The sequence below is a fragment of the Peromyscus leucopus genome, chromosome 10 (assembly GCF_004664715.2).
Source record: "Peromyscus leucopus breed LL Stock chromosome 10, UCI_PerLeu_2.1, whole genome shotgun sequence".
Lineage (NCBI taxonomy): Eukaryota > Metazoa > Chordata > Mammalia > Rodentia > Cricetidae > Peromyscus > Peromyscus leucopus.
In genome coordinates, this window is record NC_051071.1 from 72,551,376 (window position 1) to 72,567,958 (window position 16,583).

A 16,583-nucleotide genomic window follows, 5' to 3' on the forward strand; every position below is an offset into this window, starting at 1 on the left:
TGTGCAAATATACAGAATTTAATATAGTAAAAAACACTAGTCGAGACAAAACAAGGCATACCTTTAAGAAGACAGAAACCACGATTTATTTTAATAAAGAATTAAACATAAAAATCAGTAAACACATTTTGGGAGAAACGGAAATGTCCACATAAAACACTACTATAAGAAGGAAGGTGTGAGCATTATAAAAGCTGGGGAGAGATGCTCTGTGGGAGGGCAGAGAAAAACTACAGCTTGCCAAACAATCACAGCTGCTGGAAGAGCAACTGTCAGGGCAAGATCACTCAATGCCTCCTGACCACCAAATCCAAGCAACTGTAGTATATACTAGGCAAACATCTAAAATTTAGAACACATAAAGGTTCAAAGTAGGTGGACAGAAGAAATTATTTCATGAGATTACTGACCAAAAAGAAACTGGAGATGGCTAAAGATAAAAGACTTTAAGGCACAAAGAGATAATTCACATTGATAAAATACAATTCAGCAGGAAAATATAACAAGCTAGATTTACAGCCTCAGTCACTGTCCTATTGCCGTGAAGAGACACCATGATCAAAGCAACTTTTATGAAAGGAAGTATTTTATTGGGGGCTTGCTTACAGTTTCAGAAGTTTCGTTTGTTATCATCAGGTGGAGAGAATGGGGGCAGGCACGGCACTGGATAAGTAGTTAAGAGCTACATCCTGATCTGAAGGTACACACACAAAACACACACACACACACACACACACAAACTTCAGCGCCCATCCCTAGTGCCACACTTCCTCCAACAAGGCCAGTCCTTCTCATCTTTTCAAATAGCTCCACTCCCTGGTGAGTAAGCTTTCAAATATATGAGCCTGTGGGTGTCATTCTTACTTAAACCACCACACACGAATTTACTAATATTGCCTCAAGATATATAAAACAGAAACACACCCTGGGAGAAAAAAAAAGCAAGTAAATAGGTGACTTTCAATATAACTCTTTTGGTAATTCACATTATAGTTTATTAAAAACACATGATATAGAAAATTTAATAATATTAAAAGATTTGATATAATTGACATGTACAGCACATAGCCCCTAATGACCACAGAGGGTATCAGTTCCAAATTGATAAAAACTATCATATCCTGGGCTACAAAGTGAGTCTCTAATGAATTTAAGGATTAAAAAGAAATCTTTTAAATTTTCATTAGTTTTTCTTAATGTTAAAGGAGTGAAAATTTATTTTGCTCATGGGTATGGATATTGGAAGCTCAAATGTACAGCACTGAAAATTGTGTAGGACCCCCCTTCTTGGGTCTCAACCTGGCCGGAAAAATCATTTTAAGTCAGGCTCACTTCCACCTTTGAAACCACTGGTGCTATGGCTGATCTCCTGTAACCTAATCACCTTTCAAAGTCTCACCTAAAAATAAAAACAGCAAGACTATATTCCAAACATGTCCACTCTTTAGGGACCCACTGAAATAACACCAAAAAGTTGTGAGACAAATATGGGTTAGATTACAATGAACCTGGCTCATTAGGATTTTTATATGAGTTTTTAAATCATCAGTATTTTCCAAACATATGGCTCTTATAATAATCTTTATATTCTGAGTTTTAGTTTAGGGGGGCCTTGGTTAAGAAAAAAACGACCTAATTTTTAGGGCCAGTCAAGAGGTGAGGACCCTGGTAACTTCAAATCACATTTGGAAATTTGAAGAGATGAACTTTAAGGGTAAGGACAGACAATAAGAGAATAGGAGAATAGTATTCTGAAGTTCTACTTTGAATCACATTAGAAGGGCTAGAAAATCTGAGTGACTGAAATTCCATCAAAGTGATTTTAGGTTACTAGTCCCCAGGCAGAAGCAAACAAGTCTTTGAAGAATGAAAATAATTATTCTATTAAATAATTTCTGCACAATTTCAAGTAAAATACTGGCAAGTATTAAAAGGATACTGGATACAGAAAAGAACAGAATGCATCAGATAACAGACTCAGAGGAAGGCATTAGATTCTGAAATTAGGCACACTATGCTGTTTTTGATTAGAGATGGTTCAGTGGGTAAGGGTACTTGATGCTCTTGAGAAGATCAGGGTCTGGTCCACAGCATCCATTCTTGGGCAACTCACAAATGCCTGTAACTCCAGATCTAGGGGATCTGATGCCTTCTGGGCTCTACAGGCACCTGCATACACACGGTATGCATATCATATACCCATGGTACGCACAAACACAGAAAAGTGTGTACCATGTGTAGAAACACACACCACACCTAAATGAGAAATTAAGATTCTTTTGGCAAGAAAAGTGAAAACTGCCGGAGTGACCAGTTTGCAAGTTTACAAAGAAATCTGAGAATGGAAAATAGAAGGGCTAAGAATAGCCAAGACATATTAACAGAAAAAAAACTAAGTTTGAAGGACGAATTTTGTCAAACATAAAAATATTATCAGCTACAGTGATGAAGAGAGTAATTCTCATTAGGGCAGAAAAGGAAAGGAACAAAAGTTTCATTAGGAAACACACATATTTTCTAATGCTACCTTGGCAGAACCAGGGAAAAAAGGAAAACACTTTACCTAATTACTTACTACTAGTATAGTATTAGCCATCATGTTCAAAATTAACTCCTTATGAATTACAACTTAAGCCTGAAAGGCAAAACTAAAGTGCTTAGAAGACAACAGGAGGATCTCAGAAGATCCCCCAGGCTGGCAATGAGGTTTAATTATGAAACAAGAGATGGGTCCTACTAGGTATCTCACCTTTAGCTACAGAACAGAAGATATTTAAAACTACATAGAACAAAACTATTTTATTTTATTTTATTATTATTTAAAACTATAAAGAACATGATTTATAAAGATCTTTCTCGTACCAAGTGAGGAAAAGCATTGCCAACACAAAAGGAAGATATGTAACAGATCTGACAACACACTTTTCAAAAAAGAAAGTGGAAATGGCTATGTGAAAAAGGTGCCTATTCCCTCCACCCCTGGCAATAAGAGAACAGAGGAAACGGTCAATGAAATACAAACTGCACATCCACCACGCTGTCAAAATACAAAACAAAAACCATCCAAACTGATTTCCATGTGGAGAAAATGGACGTCAGAGCAAAGGGATGGTGCATGGGAAGGGTTGGAAGGAGGAAATGGAAGGGGGAAATGATGTAATTATATTTTCATATTTTAATTTCAAAACTGAAATATTAAAAAATATCTACAACCAGGCAATTTTGATCCTAGATATCTTCCACCATTTGCAACCGAGGAGAAACAAAATAACATTTATTACAGAACTGTAATTACCCCGAACTAAATACATCTTTATCATTCACAGTCAGTACAATGTAAAGTGGTATATTAATGCAAAGGTAAACTATTACAGCAACGGTAAATAAAATATGGCTACAACATGGATGGATCACAGTGAACGAAAGACATAAATGCAGAATGATTCTTTACATACAGTTCCAAAGCAGGCAGATCTAAACTGTTGTTTAGATTTACACACAGAGGGGGTAACACCACAAGAACAAGGTAACAGAACCAAAAAAGGGTTTAAGATATCTGTGACTGGGAGGGATTAGGAAGGTTCCTGATATCAATGATGTATTAACTTCAATACTGGTCAGATAAGCGAACATTTTAAAACTATTCCTTAAACTGTATATTCACATTTTATATACTTTCAGCATGCATGTCTCAATTAAAACAGGAAGCTTCTGGGGCTGGAGAGATGGCTCAGTGGTTAAAATAACTGGCTGCCCTTCCAGAGAACCTGGCTGATCACAACTGTCTGTAACTTGTCTTGGGGGATCCGATGCCCTCTTCTGGCTTCAAGAGCACTGTACACATGTGGTGCATAGACATACATAATCCACACCCACAAAACAGACAAGCTTTCCAGATACAGCAAGAGAAAAGCAAACACAAATTGCCTGCTGATTCTTCATCTGACTCCCTAGATGCAAACTTTCTGATTTCTGTTTTTGAGCTGGTACTCAAACCCAGAGTCTCGTGTTTGCTAGCAAGTACTCAACTGTAGAGTTACATACAGCCTGGCTATGGCTCTATTTTTGCACTGACACTGTCCTAACAATGTTGTGTGCCATGAAAGATAAACTATAGAAATAATATATTTTTTAATCAAGTTCTACTTTTGGAACAATGTGTAAGGAACTTAAGACACATAATATAACTGCTTCAGATTCTATAAGGAATTGACTTTTGAAACCCCAAACTAGGTTTCTCATAGAGTGACTATTTCTGCCTGTTTTTCTCATTTCTTTTTGCTCTTGGGGATTAAAGTTAGGGCTCAGAGCTTATTAAGCACACTCTGTCCCTTTGACTATATGCCAAAACTAGTCTGCTTGCAAAGCATAGAAATGAGGAAACACAGACATGGTACTACTTACCACACAGTAAGAGGTATAATTAAATTCTCTTCAATGAACCACAGAACACAGTTTATGACAATATTCTAAAATTTCTTGGACTGATTTTTAGGATATATGTATATATGTATCAATGAATGGAGTAACACCAAATTGGTTTTCTTTCTCTCTTTCTCTCTCTTTTTTTTTTTTTGCACCCAGTATTCAATAGCTATATTTCAGTAACAATAATCTTAAGGTACAAAATAAAACAATGGAAAAAGTTGTCATTAACTTCACTGTGGCTTTCTAGCTTAGTAATATTTAGGAGGATAGTAATAACCATCACCTACAGAAAAAACAAATGGCAAAATGGTTGTAGGTTTAATTGTAAAACAAGCCTAATCCCAGCTGATTTTATTTACTGATGCATTCTACAAAGCACGGTTCTCATTTACTTCCAAAGAGATGCAGAGACTTAGGTAAACATACCCAAGCTATTGGTTCATGTTTGAGGATTGCTGAATGGTTACCTAGAAAACACATTACTACCAAAGAACAGAAGACAAAATAAAAACTGGGAAAAGGGGCTTTTTTTTTTTTTTTAACAAAACTCCTTTTATTATTTCTACCCTCATTAAGCTCTAAGCCACAGAGCCTTTGATGTTCCTGTATTCAATTTATGTAACATTAATTTTGAACATTATACTAGGAATAGGCAAAATGGAAGAGAGTAGGATATGACAAAAACAATAGTTTCTTTAAAATGGATCCTGCCACTTTTCTCCATCTCTCAATGAACAGAATATTTTATTACAGAAACTCACCCATTTCCCAACTGGGTATTTCATAAGAGGAGGAACCCCAAAGCTGGTCAACATAGATTTAAATTAGTTGTTAATGGAAAGTAAGTACAGAGAATAAAGAGATACCATTGGAGTAATACTGATGTAATCTAAATTTTAATTCATCAAAGTAGCTACTAATGGTCTGGACACGCATATGAGCCCCAGGCAGGCGACTTCAGAGGCTGTAAGCACTTGCTGTTTAGAGTGCATGAGAATCCTGTAAAAAAGAGTCACATGCTGTTTTCACTGATTTTACAGCCAATACTATTTGTATCTTTTAATGGACCCAATTATATCATTAATTACAACTGTTCATATCAGGAAACAGAGTATTTCTCTCAATAAAGAAAAACTTAAAAAAATATAATTTTTCTATCTCTGTCAATTCCCATTTTGGGAATGAAGAGTAAAATGACAAGCTTCCTTTAAAAAAAAAATACTGTTTTTTTTTCTCTATTACATTGTTGGAAAGGAAAAAAAAGACAATTCTACAAGTATTAATTTTAAATTTTTATCTATTTCTAAGGATATTCCTTTTATAAAACATTTCAGTCTTATATACTATGACTAGTTGTAGAATTCCAGATAAATAAAATAAAGGCATATTATCAATCAAATGATTAGCCACATTTACTTGCTCACATTCATGGATTTTCTGAGAGTCGTCAGAGTGCATATAATACTGTTAACATTTAGTCCAAGTTAACATGTCATCATCACCTCATGGTTTACAACACTGATCATATTGCAAAACTCTTGATTTAGGGGAGGAAGTAATATAACAAACTCTGTTAGCAGAGCTAACAGGACACTCACTGTAGCTACCCAATTTTAAATCTCTACTCTTCATCTACCACTGCCATCCCTCCGTCTCTCAGTGCGATGAAATTTTCAAAGCTTAATTATGTCAGAGGTACAGTATCACACTATTTATACTGAAATACAGGTCTCAAATACCAAATAAAAAGGAAAACCTTAAAACAGGATTTAGCTTTCTGAATAGCCAGGATTCACTATTTTCTATTTCTTCATCTTTATTTCTTCTGGTCATAAATAAATTCTTTCTTTGTTCCTTCTTTTCATCCACAGGGCTTAATATACAAACTTGTAAGCATTAGAAAATGGTATTCCAGTTCAAAGTTGCTGTGATCATAGCTGTATGAAGCAACAGATGTGTACTATGCTCCAAAATGTTCTCTAATTGTTCAGTGTAGTTGAGTTTCCTACTGATGTTTCCCTTAAATTAAGGCAAAAAGAAATCCACAGTATTATGAGCTGATTAATTTTAGCTTCTGAATTAAGTACACTTTCCAAAATAAAGTAGTCCTGGAGTAACTCTATGGTAACTAATCATCAGTGTCTTGACTGAAGTAGTATCGTACTGGAGGTCCTGGCAAATCCTCATCTCCATCAGTGTCTGGGGCAAATGACACAGTAAGATCCACATATTTCTTCTCAGTCGAAGGTTTCACAAGTTTGTGCATTCTAAGAAAAATAAGCAAGGGTAAATACTTTGGTAATTGGGTAAAATGAAAGACTCTGCTAATTAGTACTATTCAGAGACTGTGAACTTGTATTTTATACTTTAAAATGTAATAATAATCTGCCCATTCTCTAATAATTTGTCCTTACTAAAGGCTCCAAATTGAAAACACTTATCTAATACGATCCTTGCTGTAATGATAAAAAATAAAAATCCCAAAGAGTAATGCAGTGATTCTGAAAAACCAAGTTTTCCCCTACATCTCTTAAAGTTTAGAGACATCAGGGATCCCCTAGCATTCTTTTAAAGAAAAAAAAGTAAACCTCATTAAAATCTTAAAATACAAGCTGCCCCAAATCTATCCTTTCTTTTATTATTTGGTTGTCAGAATTCTACTAAAATGTAAGTTGAAGACTTACTTCACATCAGACTCTGACCGATGGTACTAATGTTACTATTTAATCCCCCACATAGCTCTTTCCATGCGAAAAGGATACTTTGTCCCATACATAACTCTTCATCCTTTATACCACTAATATCCATATCATCTGACTTTCCAAAAAGAGATAATCAAGTGTACTTTTTATTTTTCAAGCTAAATGTGTATGCACAAGCTGTTTGCTTTTGCATATAATAATCCTCCCTCAAATCTTGAAATGAAATCCAACCCCAAATTGAGGTTTGAGTTAGAAAAGTCCATGGTGCAATGTCAACATCTCCATTATAATGATTTTAGTTACATTTCAATTAATAATCAATGTACCAGTTTCTCTAAGTAGACTGCATTCGACATCAGGGCTATTTGCATAACAAAACAGTAACAGAACTAGCAATTATGGAATACTACTCCTGTACTATTACATTTTTAGGGTTTACTATTAACAGTCAATAGCTATGGGAACAAACATGGAAGAGAATCTATGTTTCAAAGTTATTCAAGGACACAAAACAGGTATTAATAAACAACCACTCAAGCATGTGAATATGTCTTTATAATGCCACGCTCATGCTCTTAGGCATGCTCTTATTGATTGATCTAGAGTGTCCAGCCACTTAAGTAATAAATAAATACCTGCTAAATTAAAAATGTAGAACATAAGACATATCAGTCATAAAGCATCTCATGCTGCAGGGATCACACACTGACCAACTTTCAAAACATGTTCTTTTTTGAAGCAAATCTTAAATTATACTAATTCATGATCATGCATTTCACTGACATCTAGGTGGCACACATTACAAGAACTCTAAATACAGCCCTCAAGTTTTCTCAATACTACTCACGAGTCCTAACAAAAGCAACTGCAAAACAAAATTAATGCTGACTTAATATAACCATTTTTATAGTAAAGCTAATTAAGGTAATTATAATGTACAAGTGATCAACTTCAACTGATAATCAAAAGTTGACAGTCATATTAAAGAAAACCATCACATATAGAGATCCACCTATTCAAACAAGTTCTTATAAATAGCTATTTTGTGCCAGGTACTGGTCTTGAGATACAGCAATCAAGAGATCAAATCAACTTATACCCTGGGAAACTTAACATTCTAGCGTGAGGGGAGGGGATAATGACAGAAATAACAATACAGGCAAATGTTGTAGCTATGACATAACAGTAAGTGTTATGACAAGGCGAAAAAAGAGAGGCTGAGGAAGACAATGTTTGCTGGGCAAGCACGAAGATCTGAGTTTGATCCCTAGAAGCCAAACAAAGAGGCTAAAAGTGGCAGCATTCGTAGTCTCAGTACTGGGGAAACGGGGCCTGGGTTTACAGGGACCGCTGGCCAGCCAGCTTATCCACGACAGCAAGCTCTAGGTTAAGTGAGAGACTCTACCCGCAACACTGACATTAAACTCTGATCTTTGCACACACTCATATATGCACCCACACACACCAGACCACACACCACACACCTTCATTTGCACACACAGACACACATGCACATGAAGTAAGTTGGTTTTCTGAAAAGATAAACACAGCTGGCATACTCTTAGTTAAACTAACTAAAAGAAAGGGAGAAAAGGCCCAAATTAATAAAATTAGGGATGAAAGGGAAACATTACAACAGATAGGAAGTTCATAAAATCATAAAGATATACCTTAAAAACTTATATTCTACTATGTTGGGAAATGCAAAAGAAATGGAAGAATTTCTAGACACATGTGACCTTTCAGCCAACTCCTTAGCCCATGTCATAGTTTATTAAACAAAAATCCTAGCTTTTCTTTAAATTTTCTTATGAGGTGTTGCTCAGGGAGTTTTCACAGGCCTCTAAAACAATGCCATTTCTCTTGGTTGTCCACGTGAGCTAGATATGATCCTACTGCTGAAGACCCCACCTTCTTTGGCCGAAGGACGGAGAGAAATGAAGCCAGAACTGAGCTCGAAGGATCCACTCTGCTGGCTAGACTGTACAGTGCGGTAAGGTGGTTTGCAGACTACTGGGGATTAGCTGTGAAAACTGAGCTATAATACCAACTTGCCAGGCAAGATGTGCCCAGTGCCCAATGGTACAAGCGTGGTATGACTGTTACGGGAGACAGCCAACTGTATTTAGACGGATTTCAGGCCCCACTACACAGGAAGAATTCTGCTTTGAGCTTTAAACCTGGTTCAAAGTTCAAGGCTAGGGAGGATGTAGGCCCTGGGTGCACCTGCTTCTGTGTGAAACAGGATCTACTACTGTTGCTTCGATATCTGGACAAAGTGTTAAATCAGCTCCTTAGTATTTGTTTCCACTCAGACAGTTCTGCTTTATGTTTGGTCAGAGGAGCTTCTATCTGCAGTGAGTGGCAGCGGGGAAAGCCCATGTGCTGAGAAGGACTGAGCAGGCAGCCCTAAGGGGACCCTGCATAGCCCTCTTTCAAAGCTCAGGAACTATGCAGAAGAGGGGTGGAAAGAATACGAGGACGGGAAAGAACGCTGTGCGACGTTATCTCCTGGACACGGCTGCTATATCCATGAAAGCAGTAACAGTGGCTGCACAAAACCGGCCATCAATGTTCCACAATTAATGAGGAAGGACTCCTAGGTAGCTATGGTGACTGGAGAAAAGGGAGTCATATTCCTCAGTGGGGCAGCCACTGCTAAGTTTCTCAAAGCTCACAATATACCTAAGCCTCATATATGCTAATGCATATATGTAACTAAAAGGGAGTGGGGCAGGGAGGTGGCTCAGGGGGTAAAGAAGTCATAATACTCTGCCACCCTGACAATTCCCAGAACCCATTAAAAAGGTGGAAAGAAACATTCTACAAAGTTGTTCTCCAGCCTTGACAAGAGTGCACCCATGTGTGGGTATGTATACAATTAAAAATAAAAGGATCTGCAGGAAAAGAATTCTTAACAAAATAGGAGCGGGGAATGTTAGGGAAAGAATGGGTTTAATGGTGGGAAGAATGGGGATAAGAGGATAATGGACAATGGGAGGAATATGATCAAAGTCTATTACACATTATGGACTTTTGAAAGAATATATATAAAATTTAAAAAGGAGAGCAAAACAGGGCAAGCACACCCGGCTACAGCTGGAGAGAGTCTGCAATGCTAAACAGAATTCAGAAAGTGTTGTGGAATATTATTTTAAGATGTGTTACATTTTTCTTATGCTAGGGAACATTTATTTAATGATGCAAAGATATGATGCATTCTTTTATGTTGCATTTGTTTAACTCTGTGAAGCTGTGTTACTGTGCCTGTCTAAAACACCTGGTTGGTCTAATAACGAGCTGAACGGCCAATGGCAAGGCAGGAGAAAGGCTAGGTGGGCTGTCAGGCAGAGAGAATAAACAGGAGGAGAAATCTGGGAGGAGAAGATCAAGGAGCAAAAGGAGAAGGAGAGGAGGACTCCAGGGGCCAGCCACTCAGCTACACACCAAGCCAAGGAGTAAGAAGTAAAGAAAGAAATACAGAAATAAAGAAAGATAAAAGCCCAGAGGCAAAAGGTAGACAGGATAATTTAAGTTAAGAAAAGCTGGCTAGAAATAATCCAAGACAAGGCTGGGCATTCCTAAGAAAGAATAAGCGTGTATTTATTTGGGAACTGGGTGGGGGGGCCCCCAAAGAGAAAAAGAGCAAAGGAAGAAAGAGAAAACCCACAAAAACAAACAAACAAACAAAAAACAAGAACAAACAAACAAAAACTACAAGAAAGGGCTTTTTAGGAAGTGTAAAGACCAAAAGTGAGAATTAATTAGCCCACTCTCCCGTCTTCAAGCAGAGGAAAGAACCAGACCAAAGCCCTCCCTGGAGAATGACTCCAGTGCTACAGAACTACCCAGAGCAGTGTAGAGGGAGGAGGGGAAGAGCATACAAGGATACAGAGGAGCTAGTTCAGCCAGTGCCTGGAAAGCAACTGTAAAGATTTGGTTTTTTGGGTACTTTTCTTCCTCTAAATGTAACACCAGCAGGTAAGAATCTAACCTTCAGAGGGAATATCTAAATCATTAAACATAGAACTCAATCCTCCTCCTCCTCCTCCCTGTATTTCTTCCTCTTTTAATTCTTTACTTTCACTACAGCATCTACCACTACCTGACTGCATGCAGTTTGTATTCAAACTCCAGTAGGAAGGATTTTTGTTCATAACTGTATCCCCAATGCTTAAAACAAAGCTGGACACATAGCAGGCATCTTTGGCAAAAATTCTATGAATAAAAACAATGTTTGGTACTCTTGCTTTGTATCTCAATTTCACAAATATAATTTTCTATGTTTACATGTAAGGCATGGATCTACTTTTACTTAATAGTATACTGATCAAATTTCTAAGCTTATTAGCTGAAAAATATTTGATTGGTCTAAATAAATTTACAAAGGTATAATCCTGAGTCTCATCTGAGAGTTGGACTGTTGGCTTTCCTCTGCCAGATTCAGTCTTTACTAATAGCATAAGGCAAGAGTAATGCTTTTTATATAAATTCCAGTAACTTCTTTAACTTTCCAGTGTGTATCCATCTTACATTTTAATTTTTGTGACACTTCTGCACATAATGTTAAATACTTACGTTAACTTTAACCTTTTTGCATGACCCGGCATTACAGGAACATAAAGCATTTTGACTCCCTGCACCACCATTGTTGGTTCAATTCCGTATTTCTCCTAAAGGTGAACATCCCAAAGGAAACAATCAAAGCTTCATTCAAACACGGAAGTACACGGGTAAAAATATTTTATATGCACCCAAAGGAGGGCAGGCTTATATAAAATATAATTTATACTGTCCCATAAATTTAAAGATTAAAAACTCTAGTGGTAATCTGTGGTTTCACTTTTCTCAGTTAACCGTATCCTGAAAATATTAAATGGAAAATCTCAGAACAAAGGTAGATACAGGTAGCTTATGTTCATCCCCAGTATTGGAGACTGATCCTAGGGCTGGATGCATGTCTGCGAAGTGCTCTCCCACTAAGTCACAGCCTCAGCACTTAGAAGTAAGTGTGCTAGTTTAAACTGTATGCCAGCTCAGGCAGTGTGAGGTCTCAATCAGCTGTCCAAATGTGACTCATCTGTCGGTACAGGACATCCATGCTGTCTACCTACCTATTATTGTTCAAGTATCTGTCTTTGTGATTAGGACTTACTTCTCTAGTGCTATTGTTCAAGCAAGCCCTGTTTCAAAATACAGCAGTTCTCAACCTGTGGTTGTGACTGCTTTAGGGGTCCTATGTCCCTTTCACAGGGGTTGCCTAAGACCATCGAAAAACACAGACATTTACATTACAATTCATAACAGAAGCAAAAATTTAGTTATGAAGTAGCAATGAAAATAATTTTATGGTTGGGGGTCACCACAACATGAGGAACTGTATTAAAGGGTCGCGACATTAGGAGGACTGAGTGAGAACCACTGTTTAATAGAAGTCACAAAGTGCAAAAAAAAGTGAGGCTGGTAATTCAGCCTCGCCCGAAGGAAACCAAGAGTGCCTCCCTTCAAAGTGGAGAACTCTCAATGTCACAGAGAAAGAAAAAATGAAAGGCTCAGGTTAAGATCAACTGTAAAACAAGCTAAGCAGTCTCGAGAGAAATATGGTCATTATAGTATGGGTTCTAATACAATACTGCTGTTATTCTCTTAGGATGTCTTATTTGTAAACTACATCAGGTATATATATATGTGTGTGTGTGTGTGTGTGTGTGTGTGTGTGTGTGTGTATGTATATATATATATGTGTGTGTGTGTGTGTGTGTGTGTATGTATATATATATATGTGTGTGTGTATGTATGTATATATATATATATGTGTGTGTGTGTGTATATATGTATGTGTGTGTGTGTGTGTGTGTATGTATCCAGGAATGAACCAAGTAAAGAATGTAGTACTATCATAATTACAAGGACCTACTGGAATTCCTATGAATCAGGAGGCACAACATTACACAGAAACCAGACTTCAAGGTACAAATTCAATCAAAGAAGTAAAAATATCCTACTTTGACGGCATTTATGAAATCCGAGAGTGTGAAATCTTCATTTCCATGTACAGCCCATCTGTCCCAAATTGTAAATGAAATTCCATTTCTGTTATAGAAAAATATTAAGAACATAAGCATTAAAATCTCTCTCTTTTTTTTTTGGTTTTTCGAGACAGGGTTTCTCTGTGTAGCTTTGTGCCTTTCCTGGAACTCACTTGGTAGCCCAGGCTGGCCTCGAACTCACAGAGATCCGCCTGGCTCTGCCTCCCGAGTGCTGGGATTAAAGGCGTGCGCCACCACCGCCTGGCTTAAAATTTCTTTCTACTAGTAGTAATAAAAAATCTCCTGCAGTTCATTATTTGTAATATGCTTAGGAATTAATGTGTGCCAGCGTGGGAATAAAATTTATAAAATATTCAATAAGTAATATATAACCACTTTTACCTGTGTTTTGTATATTTTTTCAGTGTCCCTCTCCTTCTAAAACTTCTTTATTTCACACACACAGTAACGAGTTCACGACACCTTCATGCTTGTGTAGCACTGCTCCTGCCTCATACAGAGCACCTGCCTGGGTCCCCTCCTGAGCTCCTTCCATCCAGTCTCCCCTTTGTTTTAATTTCTTACACATTATATAGATATACATCTATGTTACGTGACGTTTCTCTCTCCGTGTGTACATGTCTATGAATGTACATGCATGCATCCCTTATTTTTAAATAGCTGTAGGGGTTTCATGGTGCAGATGTTCTAGTCATCAGTAACTGAACATTCGGATTGTTCAAATCATTGGCTGTCATAAATATGCTAGAATGATCACCTTGGCATGTGCGTAAATGTATTTAGAAGTGGGAAATGCAGCACCTTATTTCACTGGTATGGATTATAATATTTTGTGCTCTCATAAGTAATGTATGAGGATGATAAGAAGATTAGCTCTTCCTGATAAGACTCACATTTCTGGCTGTGGCCAACCTGAAATGTGAAAAACAGAAACTCAAGGAATTGTTTTGTTGTCATAAATGTGTGGAATTAGACTCTAAGTTTCAGTCTATAGTCAGACAAGAATGCCTCTGAAAAGATCCAACTTAGGAACCCTAAAGTAAAACGCTGAATGGTGTGACAAAACAACCGTTGTTAGAATTCTTTGGCTAGTTACTTGGAAATAATTCACCAAGATCCTCAAGTTTGACTGGGTCCTGAAACAGTAGGACAAATTAACAAGAAATAGAGATGAAAACCAGTACGCTTCCTTGCTAAGGGTAGAATATTTTATTTCTTTCCCATTATAAAAGCAAAACAGATTTTTATACATACCTGATTTCAGTTCTTCTTACTTCAGATGTCTCTGTAAACACTATTATTGGAATGGCTAAATTAAGGAAACAATTTTTGTAAGCTTCGAAGGGATAGCCACCAGCTACTTTGATCATCTCCAAGGCAACCTAGACAAGAGAAGGTGATCTGATTACCTGAGGAACCTAAATCTAAAGCTACTTGGGACTTTAATCAGTTTTGTTCTTTACCAAGCATTTCTCTGTAAATAGTAAGAACAGCTATGTGATTACAGTAATATACACTTCTTATTTAACTGACTTGTATATTTTTAGTGTATTTTATTTTAATATTCAGCCTATTCTATATAGTGAACAAGATTATTTCACCATTTAATCATCTTATTTTCAAAGCAGACACCATAACTAAAAGCTAAAGCAATTTAACCAACCAATACAGGAGCAGACAACTATTTCTAACTTTAGAGTACCAATAGAGTACAGTAAAATAAATGGTCATAATAATGATTCTTAAGTGTAGTTCAAAGTTTCCTTGTGTCCCACCTGGTCCCCACGTCCTCATGGTCCCGTAGCCGCTCAGGCCCAAGTAAACACATAGAGGCTTATATTAATTAAAACTGCTCAGCTATTAGCTCAGGCCTACCACTGACTAGGTCTTACATTTAAACTCAGACCATTTTTGTTAATTCATATGTTGCCACATTTTCTGTGGCTTTACCTGTGTGCCATTACATGCTGCTCCCTGGACAGATGGCTGGCATCTCCTAACTCAGCCTTTCTTTTCCCAGAATTCTCCTTGTCTGCTTATCCCACCTAAACTTTCTGCCTGGCTACTGGCCAATCAACATTTTATTTATCACCTAATCAGAGTAACACATATTCACAGCATACAGAACATCCCACAGCACCTCCCCTTTTCTGTTTAATTAAAAAGTAAAGTTTTAACTTTAACATAGTAAAATTATATATAACAAAACAGTTATCAAGCAAGAATTAGTTACAATATCTAGTCTATATTTGGCAAATTTAAAGGAAATATTTTATTTATCTTGTATTTGTGAGTCCAAAGTTTCATATCTACCTTATCTCTTATCATAACCAAAGAAAACCATAATTATAACTATCTAGTCTTCAACTACATCAAAGACCTCAGAAGGAGGTCTTACCTAAATAAACAGGAAGTGCATTATAAGCAACTTTCAAATATCTAGAATGACAGATACAGCTGCCTGCCTGGACAGTCACCCAAAGTTCTTCTGCAATGTTGGGGCATCCATCTTCAGTCCATGGGCCTAGAATTTCTCAGTCACTTCTCTCTGTGTCCTGTAGAATGTCTGACTGTTTCTTCTGCAAAGCAGGAACCTGAAGGACCATTTTGCCTTGCAAAGTTCAGTGGTCATCTTCCTATGGTCCTGCATGTCCAGTCGATACAACATTTTGTCAAGCAGTCCAGGCAAGAACAGTCTCTTGCCCAAATAGCTATTTTTGCCAAGAAGAAGATAAACTCCATATGGAGTGTCTTCAATGCCCATCTTTCTTTTTGAAGTAAATTGGTGCTGCCAGGAGCAGATGTGTCTTACTGTCCAGAAAGCCTAAGTTTTTAAAACATTTTAAATGCCATATTCTGTAGGTCTTTGAAGTATTTGAAGATTACCTGCCTAATAGAAATATATCTATGTATACCTAGAAAACTTAACTAACATGACTATAAGTTCAATTATCATAGATGGACTAATTATTAACCTGTTTCCCAGTCACTTAAGTACTTACATATTAAGAATATCTACTTGACATGGAGGCTAACATGATTTCTGTGGTAGGTGGAGGGAAAAGTGACAGGGTGGCCAGGTGATCCTCTGTTGCTCTTGGCCCTGTGCTCTGGGAGGATGGGATACCATGTCTTTCCTCTCTGAGCCTGTCTGGCTATCTCTCCCTGGGTGCTCACAATCAAGTACTCTTCAGATTTCAGAACTCCCTCTGAGACTCCAAGCTTCCTGGATGCTGAACTCAGAATCCAGGGGATCCTGGAGTGTCCCCTGGGTTCCAGAACTTGCTCCTCAGCTAGCTGCTGGGTTTGATCCTTTCTTTCCACTGCCCCAAACCCAGGAGGGAAGAAAAAAGTCATTGAGATCACCATCTCTAAGAACAACTATACTCTATGTTAAGCTTAT

At 37.3% G+C, this 16,583-nt stretch overlaps 1 protein-coding gene across 1 annotated transcript in view; it reads right to left on the reverse strand.

The window, feature by feature from the left end:
* Positions 1-1,193: 1,193 nt before the first annotated feature.
* The window catches only part of Uba6 (ubiquitin like modifier activating enzyme 6), a 63,468-nt gene continuing 48,078 nt past the window's right edge, over positions 1,194-16,583 (reverse strand). Inside the window, exons 30-33 of the mRNA XM_028892251.2 lie at positions 14,435-14,562; positions 13,136-13,223; positions 11,709-11,803; positions 1,194-6,695 (exon numbers count right to left, since the gene is read on the reverse strand). Of these exons, the coding sequence (XP_028748084.1) occupies positions 6,557-6,695; positions 11,709-11,803; positions 13,136-13,223; positions 14,435-14,562 (450 nt within the window). The 3' untranslated portion in view covers positions 1,194-6,556. The remainder of the gene's footprint in view (positions 6,696-11,708; positions 11,804-13,135; positions 13,224-14,434; positions 14,563-16,583) is intronic.